This window comes from Haliotis cracherodii, unplaced genomic scaffold (genome assembly GCF_022045235.1).
Source record: "Haliotis cracherodii isolate W230 unplaced genomic scaffold, xgHalCrac1.p SCAF_32, whole genome shotgun sequence".
NCBI lineage: Eukaryota > Metazoa > Mollusca > Gastropoda > Lepetellida > Haliotidae > Haliotis > Haliotis cracherodii.
Genome location: NW_027266289.1, coordinates 2,544,327 through 2,571,609, shown reverse-complemented (window position 1 = coordinate 2,571,609; position 27,283 = coordinate 2,544,327). Strand labels below are relative to the sequence as shown.

The 27,283-nt window shown below is 45.0% G+C and overlaps 2 protein-coding genes across 2 annotated transcripts in view; one reads left to right on the top strand and one right to left on the bottom strand.

Annotated features, from left to right (window-relative positions):
• Positions 1 to 1,366: 1,366 nt before the first annotated feature.
• Positions 1,367 to 16,315, top strand: LOC139477188 (putative uncharacterized protein DDB_G0268364). The gene is made up of 3 exons (XM_071259748.1): positions 1,367 to 1,552; positions 12,583 to 12,961; positions 14,310 to 16,315. Exons 1-3 carry the CDS (start codon positions 1,367 to 1,369, stop codon positions 16,313 to 16,315), a joined length of 2,571 nt encoding a protein of 856 aa, XP_071115849.1.
• Positions 16,316 to 21,608: 5,293 nt separating this feature from the next.
• Positions 21,609 to 27,283, bottom strand: part of LOC139477214 (uncharacterized) — a 38,144-nt gene continuing 32,469 nt past the window's right edge. Inside the window, exons 10-11 of the mRNA XM_071259774.1 lie at positions 26,892 to 26,966; positions 21,609 to 26,113 (exon numbers count right to left, since the gene is read on the bottom strand). Of these exons, the coding sequence (XP_071115875.1) occupies positions 24,921 to 26,113; positions 26,892 to 26,966 (1,268 nt within the window). The 3' untranslated portion in view covers positions 21,609 to 24,920. The remainder of the gene's footprint in view (positions 26,114 to 26,891; positions 26,967 to 27,283) is intronic.

Sequence of the window (27,283 nt, the reverse complement as noted above, 5' to 3'; positions counted from 1 at the left end):
ACACAAATGGTTACGGAGTGTATGACTGATTAAACTACTTTTGAAACAATCGGGTGTTGTTTAACTTCTTTTGGGTAGCATACATGCCCATCATCCTGAAACAAACATAGATTGTTTTTTAGAAATATATCCTAGTATCTTTAAATACTTGTTAATGCCACTTTCTTGTGTTTCTACACCAGTATCCACAACGCTGGTTGATGACAGCATGGTAGTTATATGCACGTAGTGTCTTTGTAAACCGATCCCACATTCCACCCTAATGGCGCTGCGTTCCCATTTTTACAATTGTCTGCAACCGCTAAGGCAAGAAAATTACGTGTGTCATTAAAGAAGCACAAATATTACAGAACATCCTTAATTGTTTCCCAATTCCAGCAGCAAGTGTAAACAATGCCTCTCTGCAAGAACATAACACTGCAGTGTTACGAAACATGGTTTCCCGATTTGTCACCCCGAGTCTCCTTCATTACTAGCACTAGGGTGATTCTGAATGTTTCTAAAACCGAAAAGTAACCAACGGAAAAACCCGAATGCATTTGATCATTGCTGTTGTCGGGTTTGTGAAGTGCACTACCCTCCCCTCCCCCCGCGGACAAGTGTAGTTTTAAACAATGGCGGCTTGACTGTCCAGCTCGGTTTTTGCCTTCCATCCGTTTGTCCTACACACTTGCAGCTTGTCGTCTCTGCCCCGCCATGTTGACCCTCCTACAGAGCCGAGCTGACAGTGCTGTACAAACACCAGCCCCAGACGCTGTAAGGAGCCGAGCTGACGGTGCTGTACAAACACCAACCCAAGACGCTGTGAGGAGCTCGCATCAGCATCACAAGCACCAGCAGCAGGCCGGAGAGTCTTGTCATTCCTTGCCCTGTGACGCACCATAGTCGGTCACAAGACAATAGGCCAGTGTTCTCTGCGCATGCTCGTGGCAGGTATATAAGCAGGTGACTTGAGAGAGCAATCAGTTCTGTACGTGGACAAGCACCTGCATCCTGTCAGCCCAACATTTCATATACGGCATTCGTGGATACAGAACTTGTATTGAGACCTTATTGGACGTTACCACGGCTTCTGAAGGACCGAAGGACCTACCTCTGGAACAATCATTTGTGCATCAGAGAGTTCACGTGTTCCTTCTACCATTGACAAATCTGACATATTTCTCCAATATGGACGTCCGTCTGAAGTGATAGAAGATCTGTGACTGATTGACCGATAGGTCTCCGTTATTTCAGCCGTATATTCTGTTTCTGTCCATTTCGCTCTTAAAAGCTCTGTGACTGTGTGGCTGATTGGTCTTCGCTATCTCTGTATTTCTGTGTGTATTTCCTGCCCTATCTGTACTCTTCGTCATAATACCCAAGCATGTCATCTGCTGCCATGGTTGCCGTTTCTCTCATAATGACCACGTTGACATTGTCTGTGTTACCACCCCTCTGTGACGCTCATGGGCGGCTGATGGACCCGCCAGCCCGGAACAGCATGTGGCGTCTCGGCTTCAACAACCCCGTCAACTACAACGACAACGAACTCTACTGCGGCGGCAGAATGGTGAGTGATCTATGTCCAATGTATTGCACTTAGCATTGCCGCTAGTCGATCTCGAGCAGACAGTACGGAGCCTAGGGTAGAAGGACTGACTTCACAACTCTATATAGATAACCCTCATTACAAAAATATATATATACTAACATTTGACCGGAGGTGACCGAAATGTCCCGATGGCAGGTTGAGTGGTGTTCTGGGAGAAGGAAGAAATCAACGCCAATGTTGCTAAACTGACCGGCAAAAGAAGTATACGCCGTGTTTGAATATGGCTTAAAATGAAACAAACAAGAAATTGATATTCGATGGTGATGCATTTGATACGCATTATAGTTGTGTTTTGGACCTAAGTTTGCAGTGTTTCGGTGGCTGTTTTCAGCCTAGTAACGGTTTGGTAACATTTGTAATTGTTGGTAAAATCCGATTTTAGAGTGTATACTTTCTTTAGTCCCGTACTTAAGTCACAGTAATAACTGAAGTGCCTTCCAATGAAGTTATCGTTAAATGGGCTTAATTTTCGTTTGACTGTTGTTCGGCATAGATATGTTTTAAAATTGGAATATTCTGAGTCTTGACAGGAGACATTTGTTCTAATGGACACGATCGTTCTAATGACGCATACTCGAATCAAATAATATGGATGTCTAGTTCCGTCATGAGTGCGGCACCTACTGGAAAACCTCAGGGGTGTGGTCTAGCGTTACCGTGGGGAAAGTCATGGCTAGTCACGGAACTGAAACGCGCACATTTCCGAAACACGTCACTAATGTTACGTCATTTACAAATTCGTCGGTTTAAGCACGCGACCTCCATCATAATGTCGTGGCGTGACACGAAGGAAACAATTAGGAGTATGATATAAAGAAACGTGACCGATGGTCAAGACGATGAATGGCTGAATGAATTGTGTGCACTGGGGGTAGTGTGGCCATGGTTGCCACAGGCCATGACGCCTATCCCGACTACAAGAACTGTGGCAGCATACGGTCTGAGTGTACTGGGGGACTCGCCTGTAGGGGAGATATGCACTGGGGGTAGTGTGGCCATGGTTGTCGCAGGCAATGACGCCTACCCCGACTACAAGAACTGTGGCAGCATACGGTGGGACTGTACTGGGGGACTCGCCTGTGGGGGGATGATCCTGGGCTTCTGTCTTGCTCTTGAAGCCAAACGTTTCAAATGCCGGGGAACTGTCGAATTGTCTGTAATCATTGTCTGAATGTTTTGTAATCAAATGTCAATAACGTACCGTAGAATAAAAATGTAAAAGAGACTCAATGTCCAACGGAACAGATATGATTTCCCTCATGGCGCGACTGAGTCATGTCGTGTGGTTTGTTAAGACAAAGCTTCAAATTCCGTGTAATTGTCAAGTCGTTGACATGTACAGTAAACTGCGTTTATAACGAACTTACGGATATAATGAACTTACTTTTTTGTCCCTAAAATGTTGCTGTAGTTATGCTGTATATGTGCTTATAACGAACAACGGTTATAACGAACTACAATTGGTAGTCCCTTTTGGTTCGTTATAACCGTAGTTTACTGTAATTATGTGTTAATCACGTAACCTCGAGTTACAATCTAATTCTTGTTCAGGATGAAAGCTTGTCGTTTACAAATGAGTTGGGGCATTTATGCATTTCCATTCCATGCATGTGAGTGAGTGAGGCACTGTTAGTGCTCCATGCTCTATTGCGGGAGGACTTTGGGAGGGATAAGAGCCACGACGCTTACAAATGTTGCTCTGGGGAGTGGTGGGGATGTTGTAGACGCAGAAGTGGCAAAGGGGTTGTCGTTGCACGAGGGAGGGGATGTCATGGTCGCGGCGGTGGGTGTCGGCGGGTAGGGGAGGGGGGGGTGTGATTAGGAACGAGGTTTTCGTTGACCTAAGGGTGGAAGGGTCGAGGATGTCGCACTCGAAGAGGAGGGATGGAGGGGGGATTGTAGGGACGCGGTGGCCTTGGAACCAGAGGAGAGGTGGTAGAGTCGAGGATGTCGCACGGGTAGGTGTAGGATGAAGCAGCCGTGGACGCAAGGGGTCGGGAGGGGTGGGGTCGGGAGGGGTGGGGTCGGGGTCGGAGTTAAGCCACTAACATGTTCCACCTGAGAGTATATTCCCAGGGCGCACGTATTGAAGGAGCGTGGTTGTTTAACGTAATGTAAATTTAATTCCAATTAACATCGGCCATCCCCTGTCCGCTGATCAATATTTGTCCCCGGGGAATCAGCTTGTCTATTTGGACGCTGGTGGTCAACGCTGGACATGTGTGTTGGCTTGACCAACCTCAGAGGACAGGTGACTTTTCCGTATGTCTGGTGCCACTTTTTCTGTCACGTGAAAGGCGGTGCTTTATCTGTCACGTGAGAGGCGGTACTTTATCTGTCAAGTGAAAGGCGGTAATATCGTTTATATTTTATCAGCCATGTCTCGTATTTCTTTAACGTTTTTGACACAGACGGTTGTAGTTAAGATGTGGAATTTTCAGTACACTTATGTCCACACATAGATGCATAAGAAATTGACTGATTTTCCCAATATATAAAAAGTACAATAAATACAATACGGATATGAGCCCTTTGTGCCAACAAGTGACTTGTACTTAGTTTTAACCAATCGTCTCCATGGTGATGCCGGGATCCCTAACGCCGTTCCCGTACTTCACCGTTGAGATGAGTAAGGATCGTTTTGCCACGGTTTTAGCAGTATTTAGCAGTATTTAGCAATATGACAGCTAGATCCACTGAAATGAGAAATGAGTGATCGAGTTCGTTTAGCAGAGTGTTTCAATCGCTCCTCAGACTGGTCTTGGCAGAAATACCATTTGTACATTCAGTAAATACCCCGCCCCTTTTTAATGTGTATACTAAATGCCGAGCGCCAGACAGGGTAACAACAAGTACCATCTTTTAACGTCTTTTGGTATGACGCGGTCGGGGATAGAACCCCGGACCTTCCACTCTTCGGGCGGACGCTCTACCACTAGACCACGGAGGCGGTCGGATATCTGAGGGAGAGAGGGAGGGGGGTCGATGTAGGTGTAGATACCCACGTCATCATTTGTTGTCGAGGTAGGGACAATGGAGGGTCTTTAAGCTGGAAGAGGGGATCAAGGAGGCAGATAACGGGGGAAGAGAGGGGGAGGGGGGTAGTGTCTCTGTGTTACGAAGGAGGAGGTGTCAATTCAGTTAGGCCACGTATGTTGTGCCTCCGTCTCCAATTCTCCCCGGGGGCTGCGGCAAGAGGAGGGACCAGCCTGAAGGGGAAGGGGGGGGGGGATGTATGGCAACGGGGCGCGGAGGTGTCGATCTGGTTAAGTCATGTCTGTTGTCTCTCCTTGGAGTGAGAAAAAACACCATCTATATTTTTTTACGTTATCCAAAGTACAACGCTTTATTCTCTAGCAGGAAAGTGATGCAAAACATTATAATCTTCTTCTTAGTTATAAAAAACACAGAACAGAATTGCAAACGTTTCTTTTATCTGATTCAGTAATAAAAACAGCCAAAAACATGGCGATTGACAAACATGGCATTACCTCGAGTAATACAAAGCACTCGAAGACTTAGTGGCGCGGAGCTGTACCCGCAGGACTCATGTGGCCGATGCGAATCATGCCTTTGTGGTCACCCTTCCCAGGATGTCATCTTTCGCCGTCTCGCGTTTGCTTCTGTCAGCTGTAGGCGACCTGAGACGCCTGAACTTCCAGCTCAGATTACGTGCTCTGTTCACATTCTCATCAGTCCCTGGGGATTTCATCGGTGATGTATTAACCAGACTTTACCTGTTTCTCAGATAGATGGAGAACATCGCAGCCAACTGACGCAGGTAGCCTGGTAAACGTCCTCGTTCTATTGGTGACGCTGGCTTGCATGATCCATTACCGTGAAACTCCTTACCGCCTCCTGACACTCCCAGGGGACGTAACCCAACCAAATACAAACCAAGAAAATATGCACTAGTCCTCTGTGGAATGAACAGGCATACGACACAATTATGACGAAATGTGGTCTTTTGTTCCTAATCCATTTTCATGATTAAGTGACGCCTCCGTGGTCTTGTGGCAGACTGTCCGCTCGAAGTGGAGAAGGTCCGGGGTTCGATCCCCGGTGTCATACGAAAAGACGTTAATAGATGGTACTTGTTGTTACCCTGTCTGGCGTTTGGCATGTAGGGTCTAAAACAAGGACTGGTCGGCTCGGCGTCAGTATACTGCAGCTGTGTCTGAGTGGGGTATTCATGTTATAATGGGACATGGTATCTAGTGCGCTTACACTATAATATCGGCATTATTATGGACTTGTACAAGCAGACACACACACAGGTGCGTGCACGTCACTATGCACAATAAGTGCAATAATCTTAGACCCGACTTTAAACCCATTTCAACCAATCTCAGGCTTAAGTTTTACAAATTAAAGATTTGAATGACATAAGAGCAATGCTGAACAATGCATGTGTTAGATGCAAGATGTACACAATGATATATTCTATATCATCAAGGCTTTTACATATAATCCAACACTGGACCTTACCCACACAGTGTCTTTGGCACATGTTGATCTGAGGGGTGGGGGCAGTTGATAAAGCGTTAGCTCATCACGCCTGTGTCCCGGGTTCGACTTCAAACGAAGTCCATACTAAGGATAGTCCCACCGTTTTAGGAATTTCGTGTCACCCTACACACTCCTTTCCCTGCCTGCCCCATAGCAAACCCTACCGCACCCTCCCCCGCCCCACCCGGTGCTTCCCTGGGAGGGGGGGGGGGGGGGGGGGGGATCTGTTTCCGGCCAAGGGTCGAACCCAGATGTGACCTGCAGTAAGCACAGAACGAATATTCATATTTGCTTCAAATTCTTGTTTCTTTTTATTAACATCCCCAGCAAGCCAGTCCCTGGTGTGTGTACTCACAGTAAGGACAAACGTCATACGGACGTAATACATGATCAATACACGTCCAATCTCCGTGGGGGAAAGGATGGGAGGTTACACAACACAGTGTGTCTCTACATTAGCGACACTGACCACACTGAGGCGAACAAATACAAAAGATAAACTAGCCACACACCCACAAAACATTTAACCCTAAACAATAGCATCGCGATAACTACCTCATCACTTCCTTGTTCCGACACATTGATCAGGCTGGGCTATGTTGAACATGCCTTTAGTTCAAACTGATTGATTTTGTCAGAGGCTGGCGAAATATGTGGCCAAAACAGGATGTGTGGCATTGATCTGCGAGTCTGTCTTTGAGGAGTGCTTCCTCTTCCTACAAGGTGGTATGTCGGGAACCCTCTGAACATCGTCAACGAGTCCATCATTGATAAATTAACAGCCAGGTTACACATTGCCACACACACACAAATTGACGAAATGTTTAAAGAATCGGTTTCAAAGGCTGAGGAAAAACACTTCAATAGGTGGGTAATTTCTCCAACAAATGTTGTGGACGCATTTAGAAATGTTTGTGGGACAAAAACGCTTTCACACAATTTTTGCAATGGTGGGTATTATTACACGGCACTGGAGATCGGAGTTTTAGGATTTAGGGAGACATTGGAAGTTTATCAAAGGGAGTATGACATAAAGAGTTTAGGATCACACCGGACATTGTGTCGGGGGACAAAAAGGTGTTTAAGAGATGAACTTGTATGTGGGGAATTACGACAGAAATAAAGTTGATGAAATGACGTATTTAGGGACTAACGACGGAAAAGGGTTCAGTAAATAAACTTGTATCTAGGATTACGACAGAAAGGGTTCAGTAAATAAACTTGTATCTAGGATTACGACAGAAAGGGTTCAGTAAATAAACTTGTATCTAGGATTACGACAGAAAGGGTTCAATGAATGAACTTGTATCTAGGATTACGACAGAAAAGGTTCAGTAAATGAACTTGTATCTAGGATTACGTCAGAAAGGGTTCAATGAATGAACTTGTATCTAGGATTACGACAGAAAAGGTTCAGTAAATGAACTTGTATCTAGGATTACGACAGAAAAGGTTCAGTAAATGAACCTTTAATCTAGGATTACGACAGAAAAGGTTTAGTAAATGAACTTGTGTATTGGGGATTACGACGGGAAAGCGTTTAGCAAATGCCGTATCTGAAGAATTACGACAGAAAATTGTAAAGGGTTTATAAATGAAATTGTTTCCAGTGAAAAAAGTTTTAGGAAATGAACATGTATCGAGGGAGTTACGACGGAAAAGGTTTAGCAATTGACGTTTCGAGGGAAAGTGGTTCAGAAATCAAAACTTTTACTAAGAAATAACGACAGAAAGGGGTTTAGTTAATCATAGGGGTTTAGGATAGCACCGGTTGTTTCACCACAGGGATTATGAAATGATGAAGACAGGTTTAAACTCCCCTGTTCTGGACAACTTCGACCTGACGTCAGTGCTTTGGTTATATTGTGTTCGCAATATACATGTATATCCTCCAGATGAGACATTAAGCACAACTATAACGTCATTATAATGGATTAATACTAACTCCAAGAGTGATACATTGTGTGGTTGAACAAGGAGATTCATGGGAAGGCCTTGTTTAGTTAAGGACAATTAGACATGAAAGCCTCGGACCCACACTGACTGTATTATTGATGACTTATCTGCGTGTACAGATGTGGCTGCCGAACGTCAGTGTGATGTCCACGCCTTCGTCAGACCATGAAGCAGAATAAATTCCGGTTCAGAATTTTCATTCAACTTCATTTGCAACTGAATATTCTTATGAATGTTTTACCATCATGGCTAGCGATAGATGTGTTTAGAAGTTCCGCAAGGAGAGTGACAAAGACAATTTCAATAATCACGTACATTGTGCTATACCGACTATATGAGAAACATGTGTTTGTGAATCATTATGACATTGTGATGGTACCAGGTGCTCGAGAAAAGGTGAGCGTATCCTGTGTTAAAATCATCTCTCTGTCTCTCTATCTCTGTATGTCTCCCTCTCTCTCGCTATCTCTCTCCCCTCTCTCTCTTCCTCTCTCTCGCTCTCTCTCTCTCCCTCTCTCTCGCTCTCTCGCTATCTCTCTCCCCTCTCTCTCTTTCTCTCTCTCGCTCTCTCTCTCACTCTCTCTCGCTCTCGCTTTCTCTTTCTCTCCCTCCCTCTCCCTGTCTCACTCCCCCTCCCTCTCTCTCCCCTCTCTCTCATTCTCTCCTTCTCTCTCTCTCTTCTTCTCTCTCTCTTCAACATAACGTCTCATTATGATAAGAGTCTTTCAAGCACTACGTTGATAATCATTCCACTGTCCGAAACATCCCTCGAAGTCCTTCCAGTTAAACAAACAAATTCCCAGTGTGGACATTGTTGATCTGCGTCAAATAATGGAGACAATAACATTAGGAACTTTCTGAAGGTCTTTTTTCCTGAAATAAGTCACGTTTAATTGCTTCGTTTGTTAACTAACCTCGGCTAAAACAAAATAAACAAACAATCAGTGTTAAATTGTGCAGCGTGCTGCTCAGAGTGACCTCCCTTTCAAAACAGACATGTTCAAACTTCTGCACGTGTCTTTTCCCTGCCTTGGGATCTTAGAGGGCTGGGAACAGCTGTAAGTAAAACAATAAGATTTGGGTTTTATATTTCGCTGTGAGTTTCCAATGTACCTGTCTTAAAGATAGTGACAGAGAAGCTGCGTCACCTTGATCAATACAAACTTCACAAAAAAAACCTTGTCAGAATAGGACGCCCCTGTCTGTAGTCACGTTCTGTTGACTTGTGGTCAATATCTCACACCAGCCTCGGACAATAGTAAACAAGCTGTAAATACGTTCAGAGTACAACTAAACAAATCCACAATCCGCAGCCAGAGAGCAGAATTTCCCGCTAGGTGGCGCCAGGAGTTTTACCTTGAAGACAACTGATGAAGGAATAGTATAAACCAATATTGATCCATATTCAACGTAACAATGCTGCCGGGATGAAAGTCATGTTGTGACGTCATGTCATAATCTTGGATAACTTCGTGACAGCGAGACTTGGGCTTGCTACAGCGGAAATACCGACGTGTTTGTATGTGTACGAGTCAATTGAGGAGCCCGTGGAAGTTAGTCGACTGCAAACAAAGGCCGGTGCCCTCACATCAAACACGCTGGGTTACCATAAGCGCATGATTTTTATCATTCCTCTTTACTTTGTAAACAGGATACAAGAGGGAATAGTTGATAAAGCAGGCAAGTGTACTGTCATAGGGATGTGACAGGTGTCTTTGTAATAGATGAAGCAGTCAAGTGTACTGCCATAGGGATGTGACAGGTGTCTTTGTAATAGTTGAAGCAGTCAAGTGTACTGCCATAGGGATGTGACAGGTGTCTTTGTAATAGTTGAAGCAGTCAAGTGTACTGCCATAGGGATGTGACAGGTGTCTTTGTAATAGATGAAGCAGTCAAGTGTACTGCCATAGGGATGTGACAGGTGTCTTTGTAATAGATGAAGCAGTCAAGTGTACTGCCATAGGGATGTGACAGGTGTCTTTGTAATAGATGAAGCAGTCAAGTGTACTGCCATAGGGATGTGACAGGTGTCTTTGTAATAGTTGAAGCAGTCAAGTGTACTGCCATAGGGATGTGACAGGTGTCTTTGTGATAGATGAAGCTGTCAAGTGTACTGCCATAGGGATGTGACAGGTGTCTTTGTAATAGTTGAAGCTGTCAAGTGTACTGCCATAGGGATGTGACAGGTGTCTTTGTAATAGTTGAAGCAGTCAGGTGTACTATTATGCAAGGTGAGACAAGTGTCTTTGTAATAGATGAAACGGTCAAGTGTATTGAGGATTCACACGTGTCTTTGTAACAGCTTGATAAGCCAAATGTACTATTATGCAAGAAGAGACAATTGTCTTTGTTGAAGCAGTCAAATGTACTGTCATAGAGTATGTGGCAGGTGTCTTTGTAATAGTTGAAACGGTCAAGTGTATTGTCTCAGAGGATGAGGAGAGGTCCATGCAATGAACTGGGCAGTGGTTGAGTGTACTTTCCTCGGTTTACACTAGTTGTCATATCACTTCCCATTTAGTTGGATACTTAGGAACGGTAAACCAGTCATACAAATTCTAGTCATGTAAAACAGGAAACATGTATGATGAAATATATCTCTTAAAATTCCTTTGTTCCACACCTCAATCTGTGATAAATCATAGATCATACATCGGAATTATATTTTCATAATGTGTCTTTCTTTTCAGTATTGTTTTCTTACTGGGCTGTGTCATCCAAGTTTGTGTCAATCAGTTAAATAACACATATCAACTGTAAAACAGAATAGTAGAGACATAGTGTTGAATAATGTAGAAACAGTGTCAAATAGTACACACATGGTGTTGTAAAGTAAACACATAGTGTTGAATAGTATATACATAGTGTTGAATAGTATACGCCTAGTGTTGAATAGTACACACATAGTGTTGAATAGTAAACACATAGTGTTGAATAGTATAAGCATAGTGTTGAATAGTATATACATAGTGTTGGATAGTATACGCATAGTGTTGAATAGTATATACATAGTGCTGAATAGTAAACACATAGTGTTGAATAATACACACATAGTGTTGAATAATACACACATAGTGTTGAATAGTACACACATAATGTTGAATAGTATACACATGGTGTTGAATAGTATACACATAGTGTTGAATAGTGGATACATCGTGTTGAATAGTGGGATATTTATCTGTAACATGAATGGGAAAGTATTAAATTTAACAACGTTAAAAGTTATTATCCCTATCGTAAAACGGTGCCGTTATCTGTTCATATTTTCCTACATGTTTGCTAGAAGTATGTCGTACACAGATTCTGGTATCTTTGTCATTTGCAATGTATTAAACATGTATCCTACTATCATGTCATAATATCTGGGGGCGGTCGGGTAGCCTAGTGGTTAAAGCGTTCGCTCGTCACGCCGAAGACCCGGGTTCGATTCCCGACATTGGTACAATGTGTGAAGCCCATTTGTGGTGTCCCCCGCCGTGATATTGCTGGAATATTGCTAAAAGCGGCGTAAAACCATACTCACTCACTCACTCAATCATAATATCTGATTGTCAAAGATTATCTTTGAATGATTAACTTAAGTTCTTTGTGATATACGAAGCCGTGACTTTTATTTTTGACGATAATGTATTTTCTCAAACACAGTTGAGTGTCCTAATGTTTGTTCACAAGAGTTCATAAAAGGTTCACATGTTCACTGAAACTTGTAAACAAAATTATTTAAGAATTGAATTCAATAGTTTATAGAAAGGCAAGAACATTTTAAAGTGAATTCTTATAAAATTATTCGTCAACAGTAATAGGTTCATATATATTGCTCTTTTAATCACTAAAATGTAGACAGTACGAAATCTGTGGCAATGTTCAGTACAGTAATTCAACACAAGCCCCGCCCATTCTATTATCAGCCAATCAGGAAACAGTAGCCCGTCAGCGGTCGTGGCCTAATGTTCTTTTCGGGTTCTGTGAATAGACAAGCAATACTTGTTTAGCCAATCAAATGCTACGGAATCACTTGAGATTACCATGTAGTTGCGGAGTTTTGTAATGGTATGCATTGATTGAACTGGTTGTTACGTCATCTATTGTTGAAAAACGTCATATTTAACAAGTCTCTGACGTCAGGGGCAATGAATGACGACATCTTCAATTATATGCGACGATACGTTGAACTAGTAAAAAATAAAAGAAATACTGCTGAAAAGCACGGGTGGTCCGGTCGTCTAAGGCGCCGCAATTCGCTGTACAGGGTTGCGTCCCTTGGGCACGCCAGAAACATATGATTGTAGGTTCGAATCCCGGTTCGCCCCGATTATGTTTCTAGGTCTGTCAGCACCATACCCGTGCTCGTGGGTTTCACTGAAGTGGTAAACGTTTAAGACCTGCATCACTTCGGGTTTTCCTCCCACACCAAACAGACACGCCGTGATATAACTTGAATTCTATTAAAAGCAGCGTTAAACTCACTCACAAAATCACTTGCACTGTGCCAGAATGTTTAAAACCCGTCCTACTTCCAGGTCCAATGGCTCCGAAACAGTGGCAAGTGCGGAGTTTGTGGCGACGCCTACCACGGCAAGAACGACCACGAAGCCGGCGGTAAATACGCCAACGGTATCATCACCCGCAGCTTCCACGAGGGGGACACCATCCCCGTGACCGTGCACCTCACTGCCAACCACCTGGGCTGGTTCGAGTTCAGGATCTGCCCCGTCAACGACCCCAAGAAGAGAGTGACACAGAAATGTCTGGACAAGCATCAACTGAAGCGGCCGGACGGGAAGGGGATGAAGTACTTCGTCCCCAAGGGGAAATACAACGCCTTCTTCAACTACACCGTCCAGCTACCCCCGGGGCTCACGTGCAAGCAGTGCGTCATCCAGTGGAAGTACAGGACAGGTGGGTAGCGAGGTTGGTTTGTTGTTTTACGCCGCACTCAGCAATATTCCAGCTACATGACGGCGGTCTGTTAATAATCAAGTCTGGACCAGACAATCCAGTAATTAATATTATGACATTCGATCCATGCAATTGGGATCGATGACATGCATCAACCAAGTCAGCGAGCCTGACCACCCGATCTCGTTAGTCGCCTCTTACGACAAGCATAGTCGCCTTTTACGGCAAACATGGGTTGCTGAAGACCTGTTCTACCCCTGATCTTCACGAGTTTAGTAGCTAGGACCAGTTGGAATTCAGCAGTTTATTGATGGAAGCTTGAATAGCCCAGTGGTTAAAGCGTCCGCTAGTCACAACGACCCGGGTTCAATTCTACAAAATTGAATAAAATGTGAGGGATATTTCTTGTGTTTGACGCTATGATATGACTGGTCTGTAATTTAAAAAGTTAAAGGTACCCACGCACCCACTTGTATCAGGGGTGAACGCGTCTTTCACATAGTTTAACTGCAGTCGGGTCTGGGAGCGGCATGCAGCAACGACACTCGACCCTCGTCGTGTGGTGCTCGACCCTCGACATGTGACATACGACACTCGACATTCGACTCTCGACTTTTGACATGCGCCTCTCGACATGCGACCCTCGATATTCGACTCGCGACACTCGACTCTCGACATGCGACACTCGACTCTCGACATGCGACATACGACACTCGACACTCGACTCTCGACTTTTGACATGCGACTCTCGACATGCGACCCTCGACATTCGACACTTGACACTCGACTCGCGACACGCGACACGCGACCCTCGACTCTCGACTCTCGACACTCGACACTCGACTCGGGACACGCGAAGCTCGACATGCGACATGCGACACTCGACATGCGACATGCGAGCGTCGACGCTCAACACTCAACACTCGACACTCGACATTCGACATGTGACATTCGATACCCGACAAACGACACTCGAAATGCGACCATAGACACTCGACATGCGACACTCGACACTCGACACTCGACACTCGACATGCGACACTCGACAGACATAGGGGACTGGAACCACAACTTGTGTTAACTGATGGAAAACTGGACTTTCGAACAAAAGGAAATTTTGTCGACAAAACATTTAATACGAGAGAATGTATGACAATGTATATTAAGATATATGTTTTAATTTTTTTCTGAATTCAGCCATCATCTTAAACTTGAAACCAGGCTTCATAATAGTGTCAACAGAATCTGGCCCCCCAAATAATGTTCTGCTGAATAATGTTCGCGTCTAGAAGCGCTTCCTTCTCTACGCATGTTCAGGTGTGTTACAGAAATTCTTTTTGGTTTCTAGGCAACACGTGGGACAAGGATGACAAGTCTGGCCTGTTCTGCCTCGGATGTGGTCCCCAGGAAGAGTTCTACAACTGTGCTGACATTGAGATTCTCCCTAAAGGAAAGAAATCCAAGTGGACGAAGGAACAGAACATGAAGCCATCCACCACCCAGGCGCCCGAAGAAAAGAAAATCAAGATCAATGTTCAAGTGGAATCAAAACACGACATGGACAAGAAAAACCTCATCAACAAAATCGCCCACAAGACGGCTGAGGCAGCCACGGCGAAGAAACCCGCAGTCAAGAAGCAGAGCAACTCCATAGCAACCAACCCCACCAGCCGACGGAAGATGAAGCCGAAACACCCCCAGGATGTGAAGTACAACTGGAGGGCATCCACGCCTTGGCTGATGCAGCGAAGGAACATGGCGGGCAGGCGGAGGCTGGGGATGCGGAGGAAGCAGCTGTCCCAGAAGATGAAGAGTCACAACAACCTCAGCAAGGGAAGACAGCAACAGCCTCATCCACCCAAGGTTCAAAATGAACCAAATGTTAAACAGGCCAAAGCTAAGCCAACAACCAAGACTGTTGAGGTTAAGCATCCAGTGTCCAGAAAGCCTGTCAGACAGACTGCCCCTGCCACACCTAAAACCACACCCCCTCGACCCAAGTCAACACCTAAGCCTAAACCTAAAACTCAGCCCCGCAGAACTGTCACCCAGGCACCAAGGGCGAAGGTCCTTAGGGGACCGTCAAAATCATGGCTTATCAGTTCCAATAAGCGCCAACAAAGCCCATTCAGAAAACCAACACGGCCAGTCAAGCAGACAATTCGACCAATCAAACACACAATACGACCAGTCAAACAGACACCAAGACCAATCAGACAGACACCTAGACCTGTCAAACAAACGATCAGACCATTAGTAAAACAAACAGTTTTGGAAATCCCAAGATCCCCTGTGCAGAATGGACGATTAATTCCGAAAGGTGTAACTTCAACAAAGACGACCACACACAACTGCGTGACTGAGAAACCACAAACTAATGCAGTGAAGAAGACGATGAGGACACCACCACCTCGCCAGGACGATACACAACCTGTCCACAACAACCCTCGTAAGTCTGACAAACAGGAGTACAGCCAGCGCAGCAGCAACTTGGGCCACCAGAGAGTCATCTCCTTCCAACCTGTGCCTCAGCAGCCTTTGGTCAACCACAGACAGACACTGCCCAGTCATCAATCCCAGGGCACCTATGGCAACAACCAGATGTCTACCATGTGGTGGAACCAGTATCAGAGACCCGTCAACTACTTCTGGGACCGTCCCGCCGTCACCCCGCTTCTGAAGTGCCGTGCCACTATCACGCTAGGCGGTGGGATGGACGAATGGTGCACCGCTAACTGTAACGCCAACTTCTGCCCCGGGGGGATGTGCATGTGCCAGCCGGACGAGCCCTCGTACCCTGCCTTCTCCATGTTCCCAGGCCAGACACAGTCCTGGACCAACACGTACAGACCACGACTCAATGAATACACCCAGGCACGGGCATCACAGAGCCTGAGTCCCTTCGCACCAAGACACCAGACAGTTCCACACTCCATCCGTACCCAGTCACAGCCTCAGCAGCACAACCAACAACACGGCCAGCAGCACAACCAACAACACAGCCAACAACGTACCCAACAACACAGCCAACAACGTACCCAACAACGTCCTCAACAACGTCCTCAACAACGTACTCGCCAGCAGCTTCACAGACAGCAACCTCGACGACAGCCACAAATGCGCAGCCAGTCTCCCAAACAGCCCTCAAGGTCCATCTTCTCCCCTCCCCGCGAGCGGACGCCCTCCCACTCCACGCCTGCACGCCCCTCCCAGAACGTGTGGGCCCAGAAGGGCAAGTACTTCTGCCGGGCCACAGGCAGGTATGCTGGACTCAAGCGCTTTGACGACTGGTGCAGTACGAACTGCATGAATGTGATATGTCCTCTCCTTATATGCGAGTGCAACTCATTATAGTGCACGTGGGTCATTGACACGAAAGACAATACAATGAGACGTCACACTTGTAACTCTATAAACATTATAGACAATACAAGGCGGGTGTCACAATTGTCTCCTGTACGTTTAGTGCTCGTCAGTCCTTGAAGAACTGCATGTTATAGACACGACAAGGAGGGTGTCGAACTTGTCGTTTGTACTTCTAGTGGTCGTCAGTTCTTGAAGAACTGCATGTTATAGACACGACAAGGAGGGTGTCACACTTGTCGTTTGTACTTCTAGTGGTCGTCAGTCCTTAAAGAACTGCATGTTATAGACACGACAAGGAGGGTGTCACACTTGTCGTTTGTACTTGTAGTGGTCGTCAGTCCTTAAAAAACTGCATGTTATAGACACGACAAGGAGGGTGTCACACTTGTCGTTTGTACTTGTAGTGGTCGTCAGTTCTTGAAGAACTGCATGTTATAGACAACACAAGGAAGGTGTCACACTTGTCTTTATACTCTGCATCCACTAACACTGGCCTCTGAGACGTCAGTGAATGCAGCATTGCTCAGTGACCTTGATCTGCTTGAAGCATCTGGATGAGGAGGTTCTGTGTGACAATAACCGTGATATGATGAGTGGTGGGTGTATCTCCACTGACAGTGTGGGAACTGTTGTATGGGACTCTATGAGACATACACATGATGCAGTGAAAGGACCTAGTGATATAGATACAGACGAACACTGTTTTAGTGACACTGCTGCCTTCGACGCTAGTACCATCTAGCCACGGCAGTGATGTATCTAGCCACGGCAGTGATGTATCTAGCCATGGTAGTGACGTATCCAGCCAATGAAGTGGCATGTGGCAAACAGACCAATGACGTCACAGCTCATGTGTGCTTCTCGCACACTAACCAGTATTGATTGTGTGAGTGAGTGAGTGAGGGATATTTCAGACGATTTGCTTACATGAGCAAAGATGCAGACAGCCTTCATTTAAGTGGTTCGCTATTCGGGTAAACTGTTGCATGAGGAGGGTCTGATTGAAGTGAGACAATCCATCAAGTGACGTGAGCATGTAAGATGGCAAACTGTTGCTTGATGTGGATCTTGAATGGCCTGCTCTTTGACTTGTGTATTTAAGGGAGATAACCCATCAAATGAGCATGTATGATGGTATACATGTATTTTTTTATATGTGGCTTTCACTCTGTACATATGTAATTAGACTGGTAGTGAAGGGGTTCTTTTTTATATAAAAATAAACATCTATTACTAAATATCAGCTATTTGTTGTTTCTGTTGCAAGCTTTTGTCCTGGCAAATGTGGAATGACCCAGGAATGAATGAACTGTTATACAGCTCACACATGGAAGACTCGCGGCCTGGTTGTTCTGAGTGTGTTTGTGCTGGAAGTATGTGCTGGAAGTATGTGCCGTCAACACCATGGTTGGGTTCCCTTTGATAATTCGGTACGTGCTTGCCTTAGTGTCCCCTGCAACACTGGTCTGGCATTTCGTGCTGCAATAGTCAATCGTAATCACGTCTTGAAGTCCATAGCAACCAACCCCACCAGCCGACGGAAGATGTAGCCGAAACACCCCCAGGATGTGAAGTACAACTGGAGGGCATCCACGCCTTGGCTGATGCAGCGGAGGAACATGGTGGACAGGCGGAGGCTGGGGATGAGGAGGAAGCAGCTGTCCCAGAAGATGAAGAGTCACAACAACCTCAGCAAGGGAAGACAGCAACAGCGTCATCCACCCAAGGTTCAAAATGAACCAAGTGTTAAACAGGCCAAAGCTAAGCCAACAACCAAGACTGTTGAGGTTAAGCATCCAGTGTCCAGAAAGCCTGTCAGACAGACTGCCCCTGCCACACCTAAAACCACACCCCCTCGACCCAAGTCAACACCTTAGTCTGGCATTTCGTGCTGCAATAGTCAATCGTAATCACGTCTTTAAGTCAAATAATAATCACATAATTTAAATTTTCTAAAAACCTTTCATAACTGGTATTAATAGTCCATGTGTTTCGGCTTATCTGGTCATCTGTGGGTCAAAACATGACGATGCAGCGAAATAGAACTATATTCATCAAATATTGTGCACAAAAACATAAACATGTGTGATCATTCCAAATAGTCTTGCTTCATGGGCCCGTACAAAGTCCAGCATTCCTTCACCAATTATCAAATCATAATAACTAGTCTTAAAGACAAGAATAATCAAATAATTAATATTTCCTAAAAAACGGTGATTCATGGACACATGCTCATGATATTGTCGGCATTGCACAGTCGACTCTGTTGTAGGTAGAGGCAGCTTTTATTAATATCTGGTATTTTTCTCTTGTATCATCGTCAGCTGTACTCCAAAATAGAAAAAATATAGTAAAAAAAACAACTTATATTCAACAAATATTTGGTACAAAAGCACAGGGGCGGTCGGGTAGCCTAGTGGTTAAAGCGTTCGCTCGTCACGCCGAAGAACCGGTTCGATTCCCGACATGGGTACAATGTGTGAAGCCCATTTCTGGTGTCCCCCGCCGTGATATTTCTTGAATAATGCTAAAAGCTGAGTAAAACCTCACTCAGTCACTCACTCAGTCACTCACTCAGTCACTCACTCACTCACTCACTCACTCACTCACTCACTCACTCACTCACTCACTCACTCACTCACTCACTCACTCACTCAGTCACTCACTCACTCAGTCACTCACTCAGTCACTCACTCACTCACTCAGTCACTCACTCAGTCACTCACTCACTCACTCACTCACTCACTCACTCACTCACTCACTCACTCACTCACTCACTCACTCACTCACTCAGTCACTCACTCACTCACTCACTCACTCACTCAGTCACTCACTCACTCAGTCACTCACTCAGTCACTCACTCAGTCACTCACTCACTCACTCACTCACTCACTCAGTAACTCACTCACTCACTCACTCACTCACGCATAAATAATCACAACATTTTCTGACCTCTGCTCTGGGTGTGCCTCATGTTGAACAGCATCATACCCCTAAGGAGATATGTTTTGTAACCATTCCTTCAGTAAGGGGCGTGACTAATGCCTTCGACACTCTTAGGAGTCCCTATTCCCGAGGCAAGGGAGCTAACTGACTATTAAAGTACTATTTCCACCCTTGCCGAACAAGATTGGAATTATGAAGTTTCATTTTGGCTCGACTAACGAGTCACTGCATAGTCCAATCAAAATCGCGTTAATTGCCGTGCAGGATATGCAAAACATGTGCACTTCACGAATAAAGTGTATTTACAGTGTAGATTTTGTTTATCGAACAGATCATCTTGACTTGGCGCCGCAGTTTTGTTTGAAGCAATTGCAAGTGATACGAGAGATGGAATCTGATTGGTCAGTAGGAGGGTCATAAAAGGGACGTAACTCGTAATAGCCACTGGTGACGCTACGATCGGCACAGAAAATCCAGCCAAGTTCGGCAAAAGTGGAAACAGCACTTTTGCAGTCAGTTAACTCTCTTGTTAGTACTCAAAACTAACAGTATCATTACTATCTATTAAATAGGCATTGACTTGGTCTCTACCAACACCGCGGTCTAGTGGACACAGTGTTTGTCAGGAGAGCGGAAGGTCGTTGGCTCCGTTACATCACACCACCGTTACATCACACCTCCGTTACATCGCACCTCCGTTACATCGCACCTCCGTGACATCGCACCTCCGTTACATCACACCCCCGTTACATCACACCTCCGTTACATCACACCTCCGTTACATCGCACCTCCGTTACATCACACCTCCGTTACATCACACCTCCGTTACATCACACCTCCGTTACATCACACCTCCGTTACATCGCACCTCCGTTACATCACACCTCCGTTACATCAGACCCCCTTAACATCACACCTCCGTTACATCACACCTCCGTTACATCACACCTCCGTTACATCACACCTCCGTTACATCGAACCTCCGTTACATCACACCTCCGTTACATCAGACCCCCGTGACATCGCACCTCCGTTACATCACACCCCCGTTACATCACACCTCCGTTACATCAGACCCCCGTGACATCGCACCTCCGTTACATCACACACCCGTTACATCACACCTCCGTAAAATCACACCTCCGTTACATCACACCCCCTTTCCATCACACCTCCGTTACATCACACCTCCGTTACATCGCACCCCCGTTACATCACACCCCCGTTACATCACACCCCCGTTACATCACACCTCCGTTACATCACACCCCCGTTACATCACATCCCGGTTACATCACACCCCCGTTACATCACACCTCCGTTACATCACACCCCCGTTACATCACACCTCTGTTACATCACACCCCGTTACATCGCACCCCCTTTACATCACACTTCCGTGACATCGCACCTCCGTTACATCACACCTCCGTTACATCACACCCCCGTTACATCACACCTCTGTTACATCACACCCCGTTACATCGCACCCCCTTTACATCACACTTCCGTTACATCACACCCCCGTTACATCACACCTCTGTTACATCACACCCCGTTACATCGCACCCCCTTTACATCACACCTCCGTTACATCACATCCCCGTTACATCACACCCCCGTTACATCGCACCCCCGTTACATCACACCGCCGTTACATCACAGCCCCGTTACATCACACCTCCGTTACATCACACCTACGTTACATCACACCTCCGTTACATCACACCCCCGTTACATCACACCCCCGTTACATCACACCTCCGTTCATCACACCCCCGTTACATCACACCTCCGTTACATCACCAATCCACCCCCGTTACATCGCACACCCGTTACATCACACCTCCGTAAAATCACACCCCCGTTACATCACACCCCCGTTACATCACACCTCCGTTACATCACACCTCCGTAAAATCATACCTCCGTTACATCATCACACCTCCGTTACATCACACCTCTGTAAAATCATCCAGCCACCCCCACTATTCACACCTCCGTTACATCACACCTCCGTAAAATCACCCCCCCGTTACATCACACCTCCGTTACATCACACCTCAGTTACATCACACCCCCGTTACATCACACCCCCGTTACATCACAACACCGTAAAATCACCCCCCCCCCCCCCCCCCGTTACATCACACCCCCATTACATCAGACCCCCTTTACATCAGACCCCCGTTACTTGACACGGAGCAAATATCTTCACAACTACGATGAAACACGAACCAAGGCAGACACGAACCTGTTGGACAGTTTATTGAAGACAAACTACAACATGAAAAAGTATAAAATATGTTGAAACAAATGCTACATAACGAGAGTAATATGAGAACCATAAACAAATAAACTAAAATAATACATGACATTACATTGTAGACATGGCAAGAAGGATGTCATGATGTCATGATGAAGTTATGATGATGTCATGTTAATGTCATGATAATGTCCTGATGATGTCCTGATGATGATGATGATGATGTGATGATGTGATGATGATGTTATGTCATGATAAGGTTATGATGATGTGATGATGATGCTATGATGATGACATGATGTCATGATGATGTCGTCATGTCACGGTGATGTTATGATGTCATGATGATGTGATAATATCATGATGATGTCATGATGATGTTATGTCATGATGATGTCATGATGATGTAATGATGAGGTTATGATGGTGTTATGATGATGATGTGACACAACTCTAAATATGTTTACCACATACACATCTATGATGACCGACAGGGCCAACATGGAGACGGTCATATCACAGGGGGGTATTAACTGGACCCGTATTCCAGCCCCTGCAGGGAATATAGGGCTTGTCAATGCATTTGGAATTGACAATGGATGTCAGCCCGGGTGGATAGAAATTAGAGTTATGTCCCTTGGTGCGTCGTCTGCTTGGTTAGCCTTCTGGTGACAAGGTCCTCCGAACAAGGTGAACCTGATTTTTCGGACACACGCTGAATGTAGAGATGTTTTATGAATGGATACATTCTACAGTTGGATGTAATGGTATATGATAAAAAGGTTTTATTATATTACCCGACACGCCTGTATCCCACCGCCACCTATATCGGGCGGGCTAACATTGGGGTGTCAGGTTGTCATGGGGTGTCGGGCTGACATTGGGGTGTCTGGATGACAGTGGGGTGTCGGGCTGACATTGGGGTGTCGGGCTGACATTGGGGTGTCTGGTTGTCATGAGGTGTCGGGCTGACATTGGGGTGTCGGGTTGTCATGAGGTGTCGGGTTGTCATTGGGTGTCGGGCTGACATTGGGGTGTCGGGTTGTCATGGGGTGACATGTTGTCATGGAGTGTCGGGTTGTCATGGGATGTCGGGTTGTCATGGGTTGTCGGGTTGTCATAGGGTGTCGGGTTGTCATGGGGTGTCGGATTTTCATGGAGTGTTGGGTTGTCATGGGGTGTCGGGTTGTCATGGGATGTCGGGTGGTCATTCGGTGTCGGGCTGACATTGGGGTGTTGGGTTGTCATGGGGTGTCGGGTTGTCATGGGGTGTCGGGTTGTCATGGGGTGTCGGGTTGTCATGGGTTATGAAAGGAAATATGCTGTACAACAACCCCTAACTATTGTGACTATTCTTAAATTACCACACTGCAGTGTGTAGTTTTCATGTCACTCGTATAGCACAGGATGAAACGCTACAACAGACCCCACTAATAATGATTCGGTTTGCTAGCATGCGCATTGAGAGAAGGAATATGTTGCTGTTGTAAAGTTAGAAATGTTTACTGAGCCTTTCAACACTGAGCATCATGAAATTTCAATACATAAATACACTTCCAAAACCTTCCAAAATATATTCAACTGTACATATAGGCCGAACCAGAGGTACATGTCTTTGTCCCAGCCTGATGAGACCGCCTACGTGGTCTAGTGGTAGAGCGTCCGCCCGGAGAGCGGAAGGTCCGGGGTTCGGCCGCATATCAAAAGACGTCAAAAGATGGTACTTGTTGTTACCTGTCTGGCGCTCGGCATTAAGGGGCTAAAACAAGGACTGGTCGGCTCGGGGTCAGTATACTGTGTCTGAGTGGGGTATTCATGTTAAAACTGCGGCATGGTATCTCAGTGAGCTAGCACTATAAATAGGCATCAGTTAGGACTAGTACAAGCAGCCACACAAACGAACACACATACATGCACGTCGCTGTAGGGGTGCAGTAATCTTGGACGCGACGTTAAACCCAACCCTCACCTCACCCATCTTGATGTCGTCTAAAGTCTGGCTGCCCTACATGAAAGTGTGTAGTTGTTCCCCCACACAAGACCTCATACAATATAACCATTAAGTGTAAGCATCACAGTTGTTGCACTACAAATATTGTTTGATAAAAGAACTTGACATGAATAACATATCAATACCGTCACATATAACGTCAGTACGTAATTTGAGGAAGAAGTCTTCCAACTTATGCACCGGTACTATACACTTTTCACTTGACTTTAAAACATGAAAGACATGTCCATTCCTCCTTTGTACATGATTCCATATCACCATTAAAATCCACACAAAGAGAGACATGTTGCTTGGGGCATTCGTTACTAAACTTGGTTGGGGCACGGGTGGCCCAGTCGTCTAAGACGCCGCGAGTTGCGTCTCTTGGGCACGCCAGAAACCTAGGATTGTGGGTTCGTACCCGGTTCGCCTCGATTATGTTTCTAGGTTTGTCAGCACCGTACTCGTGCTCATGGGTTTCACCGAAGTTGTAAACGTCTGAGATTCGCATCACTTCGGGCTTTCCTCCTACATTAAGCTGAAACGCCGTGATATAACTGTAATACTGTTAAAATCGGCGTTAAACCCAACTCACTCATTCACTTCTAAACCTGGTGACCATAGTTGCATCTTAATGTTCAGAGGTTGTCAGCACCATACCCGTGTCTAAGACATTCATCTCTTCGAGCTTCCCGCCCACATTAACCTGACATGCCTAGATATAACTGGCATACTTTTGAACCCAGCTCACTGACTCACTCACTCCTCAGAGGTTCAGGACCATTTCTCAAAAATGAAAAACGAAATACTCTCCACAAGACTGTTTGACAAGGGGGATGACTTCAACTTCCCAAGTGTCACCTTTCCTTGGATATTGAACATTGACCTGATTTCCAAAGGGGCAAACATGAATACCTTGCACCTGTTCGGGTGCTCGAGCTGTTGCAGTTGAGCTTTGCATTGTGTGCACTGGTTACAAGCTTAGAAGGAGGTTGGTCAGTGTATGACACAATTGGAATGGTTATTGTCCTATCATGCAACAGATGCCCCAGCAGCTTCAGTTAAGGAAGTGTTTTATCAACATCGTCCAGCCAAGGTGTGGTTGCTATGCAGCAGATATACAACATACCAGATGCCTTATTAGCGTCAATCAAGGAAGTGTTTTATCATTTATCCCGCCGAGGTGTGGTCAATATGTAGGTATATCGATCAAGAAGTAGTCTCATGGTGTGACTGATTGCACATTTGCCTCGTACCCTGTTATTATCGGCTAAACTCAGTTACTGAGATCACTAGTCTTGTCTTCTGCATACAAAGTAAGTACATACATAGTAGTACTCGCTGATTTCAAATCCTTATCTATGCCATACTTCGTATTGTGTACACTGTTTATTCCTTCACTGAAGGCTGACTGATCGGTGTGCCAGCCAATCGTTTGGCATAGATCTCAGCATATACCTCTGACAGAGAGATCAGGGGCTTATATTTGTCAACAGTCGTGGTGTCCCCGGACTGAACATGTACATAGTCACGAAGGAATTGGAGATGACAATGCTCCAAGGTGAAGGATGGGTTGATATCGAACAAGGCAGAAGCACAGGCATTATATACCGTTTGGTGTGAAAATCCTGTGATGTCTCCTTTGGTGAAAAACGTACCACGGAATCTTCTGACAGCCATGACCACTGAAGGACGCGTTGTTATTGGAACAACACCTTTCGCTGTCTTCAAGCGATTTTCAAGGATTGAGTTCTCAGATCTTTCTAACTCACGCAAATTCAACTTATCTGAACACAGGAACATTAGAACAAGCGCAGCCGACTGCTCATTCATGCATTGAAGAATTGAGACAAGTTCCTCTCTTAAGTAATGGAAAGGATCCCGGAAGAAATATTCACAATGGCGTTGAAAATTCAGGTATTCAAAAAATAGTTTGCATGTTTGAGGAAATCCAAGAGAGGACTGATCAAACTTACAGATTGTATCTACATCAAATGATGTTTGATCATGTTTACAATGCTTCATGAAGATGTCCTTCTTCTCCTCTACTGTGTATTGGCAGGATGACGTATATGTCAAGTCAAAACTTGAAGAGCCTTTGAAGAAAAAGGTGTCCAGTTCCCCAAGTTGTGGTATTCTGCTTTTAGCATCGTGGATGTTTGTTGTGAAAATGGCGTACACCCTTGTTTTTTTTCTTGCAGATGATCGCTTACCGCTTTTCGTTTCAGACCTGGATGAGAATTTTACAAAATATTGTTGGAGTTCCTGGAGAAGGTCTCGAAGGTGAGATACATCTTTCAAGTCTTGTGTCCTGAATATGTCGTGAAATATGAAACACACATCCTTTCCAAGACCAATGTGTTCAGACAGCTTGAATCTGCAAACGTCAGCAACATACACCAGTTGAAATCCCAGTTCTTGATAATGTGCCCCCAACATGACAGCAATGGATTTCTTTCCGCCCCCTGCCGCTCCACTCATTGTCACGTGTCCGCACTTCTCCAGCATGTCCTTCACTATCCAGTAGATGGAGGTCTTCACGAAGGACTTCTTCGTTTCTGCAATCTCATTGTCCAGTAATTCTACCAGGTAAATCAGATGATTTAAATTATGATAATGCACTTCCCAACCAATACATGTCACTAATAGCACTGCTCCCTAAATCTCATGTAGTACACGCCAAGCATTTTCTTATCCTTGCATTGGCAACACATATTTAATGTTATTCCTTTGGTGCTGTTGTTTGATTACATGTGTTATCGAATGTATGTTCTTTGCCCCTGGACTGGATTATGTGTTATAAATGCAAATATACTTGACACATTTAGAGCCAAAGGCTCTGTAGCTCACCTGATTTATAAAGGAATAATTGCATGGCACTTATTTGCAATGTATAGAAGAAAACGCAGTGCAACATATTCTAGGAAAAATGACAATGACATTTAATTTTAGAAAGATGAGTAATTGCCATTATAGTTATCTTTGTTTATTGTTCCAGTGTTGCACCATGTTTTATTCCATAGTTACCTTTGTTTATGGTTCCAGTGTTGCACCATGTTTTATTCCATAGTTACCTTTGCTTATGGTTCCAGTGTTGCACCATGTTTTATTCCATAGTTACCTTTGCTTATGGTTCCAGTGTTGCACCCTCCCTTTGATTCCATAGTTACCTTTGCTTATGGTTCCAGTGTTGCACCATGTTTTATTCCATAGTTACCTTTGCTTATGGTTCCAGTGTTGCACCATGTTTTATTCCATAGTTACCTTTGCTTATGGTTCCACTGTTGCACCCTCCTTTTGATTCCATAGTTACCTTTGCTTATGGTTCCAGTGTTGCACCATGTTTTATTCCATAGTTACCTTTGCTTATGGTTCCAGTGTTGCACCCTCCCTTTGATTCCATTTTTCCCTTGATTGATTCCTTTACTCCCAATTCTGATGAAAAAAGTAAATGAAAAAAAAACAATTATTAGCATCGTGGGTGATACATAATTTGTATATTTCTAAAGTAAGACATATCATTTAAACATTTTCAATCATCTTAGTTATTTAATATCAACTCCACAGAACAACCAGTCTTGTCTAGCCGACAAAACAGTTTCCAGTGGGCACAAAAGAAAATTAGAAAACTGTATGAATGAATCATTGAAAATGGGTTTAACGTCATGCTGTTGTGTCCAATAGGTTAGGTGAGGTGAGGTCAAGTGAATGCGGATTGACGTCACGTTGTTGCGTCAAATAGGTGTGGTGGG

Bases quoted from the DNA above. Each gene is read 5' to 3' on its own strand.
- LOC139477188 (XM_071259748.1), top strand. From the start codon at position 1,367: ATGTCATCTGCTGCCATGGTTGCCGTTTCTCTCATAATGACCACGTTG. The intron at 1,553-12,582 runs GTGAGTGATCTA...TCCTACTTCCAG, and splicing joins TCTACTGCGGCGGCAGAATG to GTCCAATGGCTCCGAAACAG. The intron at 12,962-14,309 runs GTGGGTAGCGAG...TTTGGTTTCTAG, and splicing joins CCAGTGGAAGTACAGGACAG to GCAACACGTGGGACAAGGAT.